The 14,838-nt window shown below is 44.3% G+C and overlaps 1 protein-coding gene across 1 annotated transcript in view; it reads right to left on the bottom strand.

The window, feature by feature from the left end:
- NUP54 (nucleoporin 54) overlaps positions 1 to 14,838 on the bottom strand; it is a 36,078-nt gene that overhangs the window by 3,103 nt on the left and 18,137 nt on the right. The window contains exons 7-10 of the mRNA XM_069976734.1: positions 14,160 to 14,356; positions 13,823 to 13,877; positions 1,583 to 1,676; positions 1,223 to 1,330 (exon numbers count right to left, since the gene is read on the bottom strand). Of these exons, the coding sequence (XP_069832835.1) occupies positions 1,223 to 1,330; positions 1,583 to 1,676; positions 13,823 to 13,877; positions 14,160 to 14,356 (454 nt within the window). The remainder of the gene's footprint in view (positions 1 to 1,222; positions 1,331 to 1,582; positions 1,677 to 13,822; positions 13,878 to 14,159; positions 14,357 to 14,838) is intronic.

Raw genomic sequence — 14,838 nt, 5'->3', positions numbered from 1 at the left:
GCCTGTAATCTTATCACAGTATAAAAGATATTTAAAGGGTATCTATAATTTTATTAAACTTCTTGTCAATGTGAAATGTCAGGGGCATGATGCAGAGACCCCATCTAAAATGAATAGGAAGACTCCCTAGCCTGTACATGCTGTGCCTCTTCATTTCTGCTCTGTGCACCTTGGAAAGTGTAAGAAAGCGGAATACAGAGTTGCTGGAAATCTCAAGAGCTTTCAGTGTAAATGCATATACTGCTAGATTCAGCTTCCCAAGGTGAGAAGGACAGAAATGAAGAGGCATAACGTGGGCATTCTAAAAGGGATTTTTTTCCACCATAAATCTGAGTAGGACATTAAGACTTTATGTACAACACTTACAGGGAAATTCACATCTAAGCTTGTTATCCCCTGGGGATAAAAGGCTGAGAGGGAAATACCCCCCTTAAATAAGATTACAATTAGTGTTCCCTTTTAAAACAGCCCACAATATCTATCTATCTATCTATATCTATTTATATCTATATTATATATCTATATATCTCTATCCATCTATCTATCTAATATAATATATATATCGCTATCTCTATGGGTACTATTACACGGAACTATCTCTATGGGTACTATTACACGGAACGATAATCGGCCCGATTCGGCAGATTATCGATCCGTGTAATAAATACAACGATCATCGGCTGATCGTTGATATAGGTTAGAACCTATTTTTGTCAGGCGCTGACCACGCACCGCTATGAGTAATAACGGTGCGCAGCCGGCAGCTAACAATATACATTACCCATCCACACTCCCGGGCTGCTCCTGCCGTCCGCTTCTCCCTAGGTCCCGCGCGCTCTAGTTTCAGAGCGGCCTGTCAGCTGACAGGTTACTCAGCCAATCACAGGCCGCAGCGGTCCCGGCCTGTGATTGGCTGAGTGGCCTGTCAGCTGAGCGAGCGGGACCCGGGGAGAAGCAGACGGCAGGAGCAGCCCTAGAGCGTGGATAGGTAAAGTATATAGTTTATGCAAGGGCTGCAAGGACATCGGTAACTATGTCCCTACAATCCTTGTATAACGATTATCGGGCCGTGTAATAGGCCTAGTAAACGAGCGCCGAACTAGCAGATCGGCGCTCGATTACAGGTATTATTGGGTCCCCATCGGCCCATGTAATACCACCCTATATCTATCTCTATATCTCTATATATATGAGAAACAAAATAAAGCACACATAGATGTACCTGAAGGACTCTGTGGGAAAGTTCCATTAATTTCCGCTTGTACTGTGCAATCTTCGCCATTGTTGTTGCCTGATTTTTCTGTAAATCGCTTATGTCTTCAGATATAATCTAAACACCACAAGTAATCAAATCAGAATCACTTTACTAAAAGAGTAGTAGATGCTTGGAACAAGCTTCCAGCAGATGTGGTAGGTAAATCTACAATAACACAATTTAAACCTGCCTGGGATAAACATATCTATGAAAGGATAAGAATGGAAATACTAAAAATTTTCTGCTGACAATGTTCTATGTTTCTATGTTAAAAATTCAACGCAATGAGCAAACAGAAATATCTCCAAGTACTGAAGTACAGCTTACATCTAGCCTGGACTGGTGCTGCTTTGTCATTTGATCTTGTACTTTCAGTCTTCTCAGAAGCTCCTTAAAGCCAACCATAGCAACAGGGATCAGTCTAAAAACATAATTAATAAGATTGTAAGATATTTACTGCAAATAAGACGGTGGATCTAAGAAAGTCAGAGGACAGTGTAGAAACAATAAGTACCACAGTATCTTTTTTACCCATACAATTCTCTTATTAAAAGTTGTCTAATCAGTAAACATATAGGTTCATTGTTCAAGAGAAAAGATTCTTTACTGACGCATTTATAAATTTACAGGAAAACTCCTGTACATCAACATTTTACAACCTAGTTTGCCCATAAAAACCGTAGAAAACGTCTTTGCTTTTATAGTATTATTATACTTTATTGGCTGTACACTTGATTGAAATGCAGATAGCACAGCGTTGTGGGAGCTCATATGGCATGTTAAAAATTTATAGCTGTTAAGGGCCTTTTATATGGGCCGATTATTGGCAACGAGCGTTACTAGAAAAGCTCCTGCGGCCAACAATCGTCCCGTGTAAAAGTGACACCAATCAGACAAGAAAAATGTCCAATCCTCGCCTGATCAGGTCCTTAGAACAAGCATAGAACAAATTTATCGTTGCCAGCCACACATCATCCTGTGTGAGCAGGGTTGTGTGTGGCCGGCAATGAAAAGAAAACTGACAGCACAGATATGTATATATCTGTGCTGTCAGTTTAAAGATCACAAGCAGCAGTGTATACTAATCAGCCACAATGCTTGTGGTCCGGTTCATCTTGTCCAGTCCAGCTGCTGGCTGAATATTCAGGTCACGCCTCCTCCAGAATAATTTACAGCTGGAGGATAGTGAAGATACAGCTGGACAGCGTGGCTGATATGTATAGACTGCTACTTGTGATCTTTAACCCTTTAAAGTGTCACTGTCGTGAAATTTTTTTTTGCAGAAATCAATAGTCCAGGCGATTTTAAGAAACTTTGTAATTGGGTTTATTATCAGAAAAATGCATTTTTATCATGAAAAAGCAGTTTGAAGCTCTCCCCCCTGTCTTCATTGTTCTCCTATGGAGAGAGCTAAACAAAAGACCAAAACAGGACAACAAAGAGTTAATCTACAAATACCTCACCCGTTATCTTCTTGGACAGTCACCAGTGACCTGTCTGGGCTCGGATTACAGCTGTCACCCAGCTCCCTGACTGTAATCCTCTGTTATCTGCTTTCTGCTGCCGGCTAACTCCCTCCTTCCTCCTTCCCCCTCCCCTCTCCCTAGAACAGACAGGGTACGACTCCTGCAACAAGTCACAATTTTCAGATTTTTTGGAGTGGATGAAAAAGAGGAAGGAGGGGGGGACCTGGGAAAAGGCTTTTTACATGCAGATAATGGCAGATTTGGCTAATAAACCCAATTACAAAGTTTCTTAAAATCGCCTGGACTATTGATTTCTGCAAAAAAAAAAAAAATACGACAGTGACTCTTTAACCTCTTAAGGACCCATGACGTACCGGCACGTCATGGATCACTGTCACTTAAGGACCCATGACGTGCCGGTACGTCATCCCTTTAAACGGGCGCCGCGGCCGGCCGGGTCCCGATCGGGGGAGATAGCCTGCTATAATACATAGCAGGCCATCTCTCCCTGTCGGCATGGAGGGTTGTTAACCCCCCCCATGCCGACGATCGCCGCTATTGGCTGATAAGCCCATAGCGGCGATCGGAACCTTTCCGGGCCATCGGTGGCCCGATGACCCGGAAAAAAATGGCGGTCGGTGCTGTCCGAGGACGGCACCGACCGCCATTACTGTAAAAAGTAATGGTGGTCACGGTACCACCGTCCCGATCGCCGTGAACGGCCGGCCAGCCGGCCGGCCGTTCACGGCGATCAAAGTCCCCACAAGTAATAAATACCTGCTCCGGACCCCTCAGCTAGATAGCTGAGGGGTCCGGAGCAGGTATTTGTACATTACTCACCTGTCCCGGGGTCCTGATCGGCGTCTTCCGGGTTCCCGGCGTCCACTTCCTCTTGTTGGGACTTCGGCTTCTTCCGTGAGTCCCGATCGTCTCTTTCCGGCTCCAGCGTCGTCTATTTTCGTATTTTTCCGGCTCCAGCGTCGTCTATTTTCGGATCTTGCGCTCTGCTGCCCCCTAGCGGCTGATAAGTGTAATACACGTATCAGCCACTACAGGGATGTTCAGAATGTAGTAAAAAAAAAAAATTTTTTTCCCAATTTTTTTTTTTTCTATTTTCCGCACCCTATCGCCGCTGAGTGTTGATCAGCATCGCACGAAAGTGCGCTGCTAATCAGCAACTCCTCCTTTTTGGCGTAGGGTGTTTTTTTTTTATATCCTACTGCCACGGTCTGCTTATAAGTGCCGAACATAAGTGCGGCATTCATCAGCAACACCATTTTTGGCGTAGGTTTTTTTTGTATACTTACTGTAAAAAACACGTAAAAAAACACTACATTACACCACACTACATTGAATAAAGTTTTACACTACACCACTACATACCCCATATACCAATCCCCATATAAAGATGGCCCCCAGGGTGTTTTCGGTGTCGGACGCATACATTATTATTGCCTCCGACACCGAAACAGCCAGTGAGGATGAATTGGGGGGATCCTTCTTTCCTCCATTCATCCTCATCCTCCTCATCATCCAGTGACGTGTCTGGGAGTAGCGTAGCGTACGCTGCCCCCCAGACACGTCTTTTCCGCCAGTACCGTCCCAATAAGAGATGACGGTATGGCGTGAAATTCTACAAACTCTGTGAGAGTACCTCAGGGTACACTTACAGATTTAGGGTACGTGCACACTGCGGAATGGCGAAGGATAACCCTTCGTGCATTCCGCAGCTGGCACCCGCCGGCGGACTGATGCAGGGGCGCGTCTCCGCCTGTGTCATAGACTCTATCCTATGCATGGGCGGATTCCATTATCCGTCATTCCATCAACACGTTGGACGCAGAGCGGAATCCGCCCGTGCATAGAATGGAGTCTACGACACGGACGGAGACGTGCGCCTGCATCAGTCCGCCGGCGGGTGCCAACTGCGGAATGCACAAAGGGTTATCCTTCGCGATTCCGCAGTGTGCACGTACCCTTAGAGTGTATGAAGGAAGGGACACTCGAATCCAGCCGCCAGATGCCCCCCCCCCCCATCCTCGGAGTTAGTGGGGAGATCGTCCGGGAACTGATCTTCCCACTGCTGGATAAAGGTCACCACCACCCGTACGGGGATAACCTTTATACCAGCACCCCCTCTTCCGGTCCCTCGCTGCCCGAGCTACTGTAGCTTGCGGCACGATCCGAACATATCAGAAGTAGTAATAGAGCCCTAATATTTAGCAGCCATGGAGCGGACCCAGCGCTTCTGGATATGAAGGACCCCGTATCGCACCAGGACAACATTTTCCAGGTGACGTCCCCCACACTGGAGAAAGGGAGACCCCAGAAGAAGTGCAGAGTGTGGCGTAACAGGGAGATCAGGAAGGACACCATTTACCAGTGTGACACCTGTCCTGATCCCCCCGGCCTCTGCATACTGGATCGCTCCAAGGCGCACTACACGTCATTGGGGTTCTACATTATCTAAATTCTGTCCCTTATTCCTATTTCAGGGGTCACGTTGATCCAGGGATTATTCTGATCGCCATTATGGAGTCGGGAAGGAATTTTTCCCCTGTGATGAGGCTACTGTCGTCTGCCTCACGAGGGGTTTTTGCCTTCCTCTGGATCAACACAGGTTGAATTTGATGGACACCTGTCATTTTCAACCTTATAAACTAATAATTGGCCTAATACCCCCAAATAAATTAGAATTGTCCCTTTTCCCCAGCTAAATAGGTATGGCTGCCATTCCCATTAGAGGAGGCCATGATGCAATTACAAAGCCTCTGTGCGGCCAGGACAGTAGAAACCCCCCACAAGTGACCCCATTCTGGAAACTACACCCCATAAGGAATCTAACAAGTGGGGCAGCGGGTATATGGCCCCCTGGTGACGGCCACATTTGGGACGTGAAAATGAAAAAAATGGTATTTTTTATTTTCACGGCACATGTCCTACACATGTGCCCATCACTAGTGGGGTCCATATGCTCACTGCACCCCTTGTTAGATTCCTTATGGGGTGTAGTTTCCAGAATGGGGTCACTTGTCGGGGGTTTCTACTGTTCTGGCAGCACAGGAGCTTTGTAATTGCGACATGGCCTCCATCCCCCATTCCAGCCTCTAAATGGCGCTCTGTCCTTTTGGTGACTTGCCCTGTGCCCATATGGCAAATTATGTCCACATGTGGGGTATTTTCGTACTCAGGGGAAACTACCCTACACGTTTTGTGTTCATTTTCTTTTTTAACCCCTTGTGGAAATGGAAAAAAATCAAGGCTAGACCAACATTTAGTGTAATTTTTTTAAAATTTTTACTCTAAATCATTGATCTTGTCTTGATTTTTTCATTTTCACAAGGGGTTAAAAGATAAAAAAAAACACAATGTGTAGAGCAATTTCCCCTGAGTACGGAAATACCCCACATGTGGACATAAAGCGCCATGCGGGTGCAGGGTAAGCCTCCAAAGGGAAGGTGCGCCATTTGGTTTTTGAAGGCTGGATTTGGATGGAATGGATTTCGAGGGGCCATGTTGCATTCAAAAGGCCCCTGTGTTGCCAAGACAGTTAAACCCCCCACAAGTGACCCTATTATGGAAACTACACCCCTCAAGGAATGTAACAAGGGGTGTAGTCAGCATATGGACCCCACTGGTGACGGGCACAAATGTGGAACAATGTGGCGTGAAAATGAAATATTAAATTTTTTACACTATAATGTTGGTCTAGCCTTGAATTTATCATTTTCACAAGGGGTTAAAAGAGAAAAAAACACACAAAATGTGTAGAGCAATTTCCCCCGAGTCCGTAAATACCCCACATGTGGACATAAAGCGCCATGTGGGTGCAGGGCAAGCCTCCGAAGGGAAGGAGCGCCATTTGGATTTTAGAGGTTGGATTTGGCTAGAATGGATGATGAACGCCATGTCGCATTTACAGAGCCCTTGTGCTGCCAAAACACTGTAAACCCCCCACAAGTGACCCCATTCTGGAAACTACACCCCTCAAGGAATCTAACAAGGGGTGCAGTGAGGATATGGACCCCTGGATGACGGGCACATTTGTGCCATGAAAGTGAAAAAATGAAAATTTTCACTTTCACGTCACATTTTTCCACATTTGTGCCCGTCACCAGTGGGGTCCATATGCTCACTGCACCCCTTGTTAGATTCCTTGAGGGGTGTAGTTTCCAGAATGGGGTCACTTGTGGGGGGTTTCCAGTGTCTTGGCAGCACGAGGGCTCTGTAAATGCGACATGGCCCTTGAAATCCATTCCAGTGAAATCCAGCTTCCAAAAGCCAATTGGCGCTCCTTCCCTTTGGAGGCTCGTCCTGCGCCCGCTTGGCACTTTATGTCCACATGTGGGGTATTTCCGTACTCGGGAGAAACTGTGCTACATGTTTTGTGTTTTTTTTTTCCTTTTATCCCTTTGTGAAAATGAAAAATTGAAGGCTAGAACAACATTTTAGTGTAAAAAATACTTTAGTCTTTTTTCAAGCCATATTGTTTGGAAAATCTGTGAAGCACCTGTGGGGTCCAGATGCTCACCGCACCCCTTGTTACATTCCTTGAGGGGTGTAGTTTTCTAAATGGTGTCCCTTTAGGGGTGTTTTTTAGGTTTTGGCACCCCAGAGCCTCTGCCAACCTGAAGTGGTACAGTCAAAAATGACCAAAAATAACGGAGCCATTGAAATTCACTAGGCGCTCCCTTATATCTGAGGCTTGTGGTTGCGTCAAATAGCGCAATAGGGCCACATATGGGGTATTTCTATAAACTGCAGAAATGGGGCAATCAATATTGGGGTGCATTTCTCTGGTAATAGGTTTATAATTATGAAAAATATTGGATTACAATAAAATCTCTGCACAGAAAATTAAAATTTTCAAATTTCTTACACACTTAGCTTTTATTTCTGTGACTCCCCTAAAGGGTTAAAAAACTTTCTGGATGTGCTTTTGCAGAGTTTAGGGGGTGCAGTTTCTGAAATGGGGTGCTTCGTGAGGCTTTCTAACACACAGTCCCCTCAAATACACTTTAAACCTGAACAGTTCCCTAAAAATATCTGATTTTGAAATTTTACTGAAAATTTGGAAATTTGCTGCTAATGTTTTAAGCTTCCTATTGTCTAAAAAAAATGAAATATAGTTTAATAAATGCCGCCAACATAAAGTAGACATGTTGCTAATGCTATTTAATATATAATTTATGTGGTATAACCATTTTCTGTATAAGCAGAAAAGTTTTAAAGTTGGAAAAATGCATTTTTTCACAATTTTTCACGCTATTTTGGGTTTTTTCATAAAGATTCGTTATAAGTATCGACTCCAATTTACAAGAAATGTGAAGTACAATATGTCACGAGAAAACAATCTCAGAATCAGCCGGATAGGTAAAAGCATCCCGAAGTTATTAATGAATAAAGTGACACTGGTCAAATTCATAAAATTTGCTCCGGTCCTTAAGGCCATTTCAGGCTCTGTCCTTAAGGGGTTAAGGACATGGCCCATTTTCGTTTTTACGTTTTCGGTTTTTCCTCCTTGTGTTTAAAAGGTCATAGCACTTGCATTTTTCCACCTAGAAACCCACATGACCCCTTATTTTTTGCGTCACTAATTGTACTTTGCAATTACAGGCTGAATTTTTGCATAAAGTACACTGCGAAACCAGAAAAAAATTCAAAGTGTGGTGAAATTGAAAAAAAAAACGCATTTCTTTTATTTGGGGGAACTGTGTTTTTACGCCATTCGCCCTGGGGTAAAACTGACTTGTTATGCATGTTCCTCAAGTCGTTACGATTAAAACGATATATAACATGTATAACTTATATTGTATCTGATGGCCTGTAAAAAATTCAAACCGTTGTTAACCAATATACGTTCCTTAAAATCGCTCCATTCCCAGGCTTATAGCGCTTTTATCCTTTGGTCTATGGGGCTGTGCGAGGTGTAATTTTTTGCGCCATGATGTGATCTTTCTATCGGTACCTTGATTGCGCATATACGACTTTTTGATTACATTTTTTCTGGATTTGATGCGACCAAAAATGCGCAATTTTGCACTTTGGGATTTTTTGGCGCTGACGCCGTTTACCGTACGAGATCAGGAATGTGATTAATTAATAGTTCGGGCGATTACGCACGCGGCGATAGCAAACATGTTTATTTATTTATTTATTTGTTTACTTTTATTTAAAACCTGGGAAAAGGGGGGTGATTCAGACTTTTATTAGGGGAGGGGGCTTTTTACTATTAACAACACTTTTTTTTTTTTTTTTACACATATACTAGAAGCCCCCCTAGGGGACTTCTAGTATATACACTGTGATCTCTCATTGAGATCTCTGCAGCATAGATATGCTGCAGAGATCCATGAGATCGGCACTCGTTTGCTTTCGGCTGCTGCAGCCGAAAACGAACGAGTGCCGAGCCGAGGACGGCGCCATCTTGGACGCGTCCCCGGCCGGCATCAGTAACGGAGATCGCTCCTCCGGGACAAGGTCCCGGAGGAGCGATCTCCCCCACTAGACACCAGGGAAACGTTGCCTCCGGTAATCGGAGGCAGCTGTCAACTTTGACAGCTGCCTCCGATTAGCTAATTAGCGGGCACGGCGATCAGACCGTGTCCGCTAATAGCAGCGGTCCCGGGCTACACGCGGCACCCGGGATCGCGGCACTTCAAAGCAGGGCCGCCGCGCGGCCCCGCTTTGAAGTGCAAGTGCGGACATATGACGTACCGGTACGTCATATGTCCTTAAGAGGTTAAACTGACAGCACAGATATATACATATCCAATATACATATCTATGCTGTCAGCTTTCCGGGATGCGCAAATGATACAAGGATAGCTCGCACAGCCTAGGCCCCCTCGATTTGTTGTGCCATGTAAAGGCACTGCAAACAAGGGCCAATCTCGCTTATGGCCCCCTGCGGAAGACAGATCTAAAAAATGCCCGAAATTAAAATGTAGCTAAACCGTGATGTCAAACTTGTTGAATCAAAGTGTATGCATATGAAAAAAAATAAATAAATATTACAAAAACAGTAAAGCCAATCGTTTGCAAAAGTTTCTCTTCTCATAAATTACTTTTCATTAAATTTCAACTTTAAAAACTTTAATTTAAAGCGACTCTGTACCCACAATCTGACCCCCCCCCCCCCCCCCCAACCACTTGTACCGTCAGATAGCTGCTTTTAATCTAAGATCTGTCCTGGGGTCCGTTCGCCAGGTGATGCAGTTATTGTCATAAAAAACAACTTTACACTTTTAGCCCAGTGCCCTACGGGCGTATCTGTGCCCTAACTTTGCACCACCCCTCCGTCCCTCCTCTCCACACTCTTCATCATTAGGAATGCCACTGGAACATTTACTCCTGTTTGAACATTGCACAGGTGTCTTAATGATCCAGTCCTTGTTCCGGGCTGACACAGGTGGAGAATAGTGGGCAATCTGCCTGGAGCATTCCTAATGATGAAGAGGGTGGGGAGGAGGGACGAAGGGGTGGTGCAAAGTTAGGGCACAGATACTCTAGTTTGGCACGAGGCTGCAAGTTTAAAAGTTGTTTTTTTAGGATAATAACTGCATCACCTGCCAAACGGACCCCAGGACAGATCTTGGATTAAAAGCAGCTATCCAAAGGTACAAGTGGTTGGGGGAGTCAGATTGTGGGTACAGAGTCGTTTTAAAGGCAGAAACTCATTTCTACAAAATGCTAGAACTTTCTCAATAGTCCTTTTTAACCTCTTAAGGACGCATGATGTACTGGTGTGTCATGTGTCCGCAAGGTGTTCAGAGCGAGGCCGCGCTCTGAACCGCCGCGATCCCGGGTGCCGCGTGTAGCACGGGGTCGCGGCTATTAGCGGGCACGGTCCGATTGCCGTGCCCGCAAATTAAGTATTCGGAGGCAACTGTCAAAGTTGACTTTGTCCAGGAGGAGCGATCTCCGTGTGAATACCTGCCGGGGTCTTCGCCAAGATGGCGCTGATCCCGGCTCGGCACTTTATTTCAGCTGCAGCAGCCGAAAGCAATCAAGTGCCTATCTCATCGATCTATGCTGTATAACTATATACAACATAGATCAATGAGAGATCAGAGTGCATATACTAGAAGTCCCTCAGGGAGGCTTCTAGTATATGTGTAAAAAAAATTAAAATAAATAAAAAAAGTCAGAATCACCCCCCTTTCCTCAAGTTATAAATAAAAATAAACAAGTTTGGTATCGCCGCGTGCGTAATCGCCCGAACTATTAATCACATTCCTGATCTTGCACGGTAAACTGCGTAAGAATTGCGCATTTTTGGTCACATCAAATTCAGAAAAAAATTTAATAAAAATCGATCAAAAAGTCGTATATGCACATTCAAGGTACAGATAGAAAGTAAACGTCATGGTGCAAAAAAATGACACCTGACAGCCCCATAAGCCTGCGATTTTTAGGAACATATATTTGTTAACAATGCCATCAGATAATATAAAAGTTATACATGTTATATATTGTTTTAATCATATGACTTGAACATGCATAACAAGTCAGTTTTACCCCAGGGCGAATGGTGTAAAAACAGTCTAAATTTTACACCCTTTGATAAATCTCCCCCATTAACTTCAGTTTCAACTAAACTCTGTAGTCAGCATGGTGATGTCATCAGCTCCTGGTACTGCAACATGTAACACACATTTGTCTTACCCTGTAAGGAAAGTCTGCAGTGCTGGCTACAAACCTCCAGCTTAAAAGGGGTTGTCCAGCGAAAACTTTTTTTTCTTTTAAATCAACTGGTGTCAGAAAGTTAAATAGATTTGTAATTTACTTCTATTTAAAAATCTTAAGTCTTCCCATACTTATCAGCTGTTGTATGTCCTGCAGGAAGTATTGTTTATTTACATTCAGAAACAATGCTCTCTGCTGACATCTCTGGCGGAGTCAGGAACTGTCCAGAGCAGGAGAGGTTTTATATGGGGATCTGCTGCTGCTTTGGACAGTTCCCGACTCCGCCAGAGATGTCAGCAGAGAGCACTTTTTCTGAATGTAAATAAACAATACTTTATTAACCCCTAGACGACCCTGGACGTAGGGTTACGTCATGGAAGTCTGTCCCCAGACGACCCATGACGTAACCTTACGTCCTGGGTGTTTCTCCCGCTATGAAGCGCGCTCCGGAGCGGAGCGCGCTTCATAGCAGGTGGGGGCCGGCTGCAAACAGCAGCCGGGACCTCACCGGTAATGACACGCTGCAGCGATCGCGCTGCCGCGTGTCATTAACCCCTTAAACGCTACGATCGCGGCGCGACCACGGCGTTTAAGTGTAAGTGACAGGGGGAGTCCTCTGTCACTTACCGATAGTGACCCCCGCAGTGTGACTGCGGGGGTCCCGATCGTTGAAACGGACCGCCGGAGGTCTCTCACCTGCCTCCGTGCGGTCCGATCGGCGATCTGCTGCACTAAGCCTGCACAGGCAGGCTCAATGAGCAGATCGCCGATAAGGGCCCTATTCCACCGGACGATTATCGTTAGCATAATCGTTAATGATTAACGATCTCAAACGACCGCTATTGCGAAAGACCTGAAAACGTTCACTCATTTCCATGGAACGATAATCGTTACTTATGATCGTAATTGCGATCGTTTCTTCTTCCGTATTTCTTCGCTATTGCGTTCGTATCTATTGCGAACGACCGAACGATGTCTTATTCAATGCGAACGATTTGCGAACGAGCAACGATAAATATAGGTACAGGTCTTATAAAGCGATCAACGATTTCTCGTTCGGTCGTTAATCGTTACTGCATTTCAACCGAACGATTATCGTTTAGATTCGAACGATTTAACGATAATCTGAACGATAATCGTCCGGTGGAATAGGGCCCTAACACTGATCAATGCTATGCCTATGGCATAGCAATCATCAGTGTATAAATCCAAGTACTGTATGTAAAAGTCCCCCAAAGGGACTTAAAAGTGTAAAAAAAAAAAAAGTTAAAATCACTAACACTGCCCCAAAACCCCTCCCCCAATAAAAGTCTAAATCACCCCCCTTTCCCATTATATAAATAAAACATATAAAAATAAATAAATAGATAAACATATAATATACCGTAGCGTGCGTAATTGTCCGATCTATTAAAATATAACAAGCGTCATTGCGAACGGTAAACGGCGTACACGAAAAGAGGGAAAAAAGTGCACGGATAACCGATTTTATGTTACATTATATATTTAAAAAAATCAATAAAGTGATCAAAACGTCCGATCTTCACAAATATGGTATTAATAAAAACTAGAGATCATGGCGGAAAAAATGACACCCCATACAGCCCCGTAGGTGAAAAAATAAAACCGTTATAAGCGTCACAATAGGCCCATTTTATTAATATTTAATTGCCAAAAAAAAGGATTTCATAAAAAAATACATATATAACATTAGAGAATCTGCGTAACCTGCATACGGTTGTGTTCGGACTGACCTATAGAGTAATAGTATCATGTTGCTGTTACCATATAGTGCATTACGTAGACACAGGAACCCCCCAAACGTTACCATATTGCATTCTTATTTACAATTTCACCTATTTATATCTTCATAAATAATATATTTGGAATTCCATCATACATGTTATGGTAAAATGAATGACGCCATTACACAGTACAACTATTCCTGTAAAAAACAAGCACTTACACGGCCTGTAGATAGAAAACGGAGAGTGCTGGAGCTCTTAGAAGGGGAAAAGGGAAAAACGAAAACTCTAAGATCAAAATTAGCGCGGTCCACTGGGTCATTTTGGGCCTGGTCCTCAAAGGGTTAATGGGTGCGGGGAGGAGGTGGCTGAGGAAAAGACGTCCACTCACCTCCCCGGTTCCAGCAGCGGCTCCCTCATCGCGGCGCTTCGGTCCCCGGTTCCCTAGTGTCTGACGCCGCCCGAGATGCTACGTCTCAGGGCCGCTCAGCCACTCAGTGAAGGAGGCGGGATCCGTGTCAAGTCCGCTCAGATCCTGCCTCCTTCACCTCCTCCCCGGTCCCATCAAAATTACCCCCCCCCCCCCCCCGTAGTACCCCTTTAAAAGGTCTCTATAATAGGTTTAGTTTTTTTATGAACGCTATAAAAAAATTAACCAAAACACTCACCTATCTGGTTCAGGGTTATCAATTTTGGCTTGATCCCAAATGACCGCTTCCACACCTTAGAATTAAAGAAATAAAATATTTAGTGCAACCAAACTAAACGAGGCAGATTGGTAGATATTACTGACACACAGGGTTCATGCTGCTTTAGGCTCTGAGTACGGACACCCCCCAGGAGTGGGGAGGAATACATTTTATCTCCTCGGATGCAAGAATCAGCTGGATACCTTAAACACCTAATGCAGAGACCAAATGCAATATTGGCAATGGTAATATGAAAGTCATATATGTAGAAACACAATGACTTATTGACCCTGCCATGTAAAGAAAGAGTCCTTACCAGCAGGTGGATTCTGAAGAAGTTGTTTAATCTGCGCTGGGGACAGCTCTGTTCGGGCAATGGTCAAAATGACTCCAAGTTGCTGCAAGCTAGACTTGACATTGGGTTGCTCAAAGTGGTTGTTTAAAACTGAAGCTGCGACTCTTCTAGAAGTGCCATTCAGTGAGCGCTCCACTACATAGATGATCACCTCGGTTCTAATAAAAACATTAAACAAAAAAATTGTTAGGTCAAATTAGATCAAGCTTTGAGTAAGGTCACATACAGCTGAAACCTCACTGAAACATTGAAGTGCTGCCTCCAATCTTAATAATTTGGGTAAGTTTTGGTAAGGCGTGCACTATTTCTATACAGTTTTTCCTGTACTGCTGCGTTGGTGTTTGGGGTCTAATGTACAGGCTTGAGTATGCAGCAGAATACATCACAACACCTTTCTGCCGGGATGCTAAAATATACCCTGAATGCAGGCCGCTCTACAAGTGTGCACCTAGCCCTACTAACTTATTACAAGGATCTGCAGAAGATTACCAAAAACTTTATCTCAGGCACTAGACCACTTGAGAACATGTACTGTAAGAGGGGGTCAATTCTTACATGTGACACACAACGGAGCAAGTGGGTTACCTGTGCTGCCACAGCCTCTAGTTACCTGTGCTGCCACAGCCTCTAGTTACCTGTG

Source organism: Dendropsophus ebraccatus, chromosome 7 (assembly GCF_027789765.1).
Source record: "Dendropsophus ebraccatus isolate aDenEbr1 chromosome 7, aDenEbr1.pat, whole genome shotgun sequence".
Classification (NCBI taxonomy): domain Eukaryota; kingdom Metazoa; phylum Chordata; class Amphibia; order Anura; family Hylidae; genus Dendropsophus; species Dendropsophus ebraccatus.
Note: the sequence above shows the minus strand (reverse complement) of the source record. Positions and strands in the feature narration are given on the sequence as shown.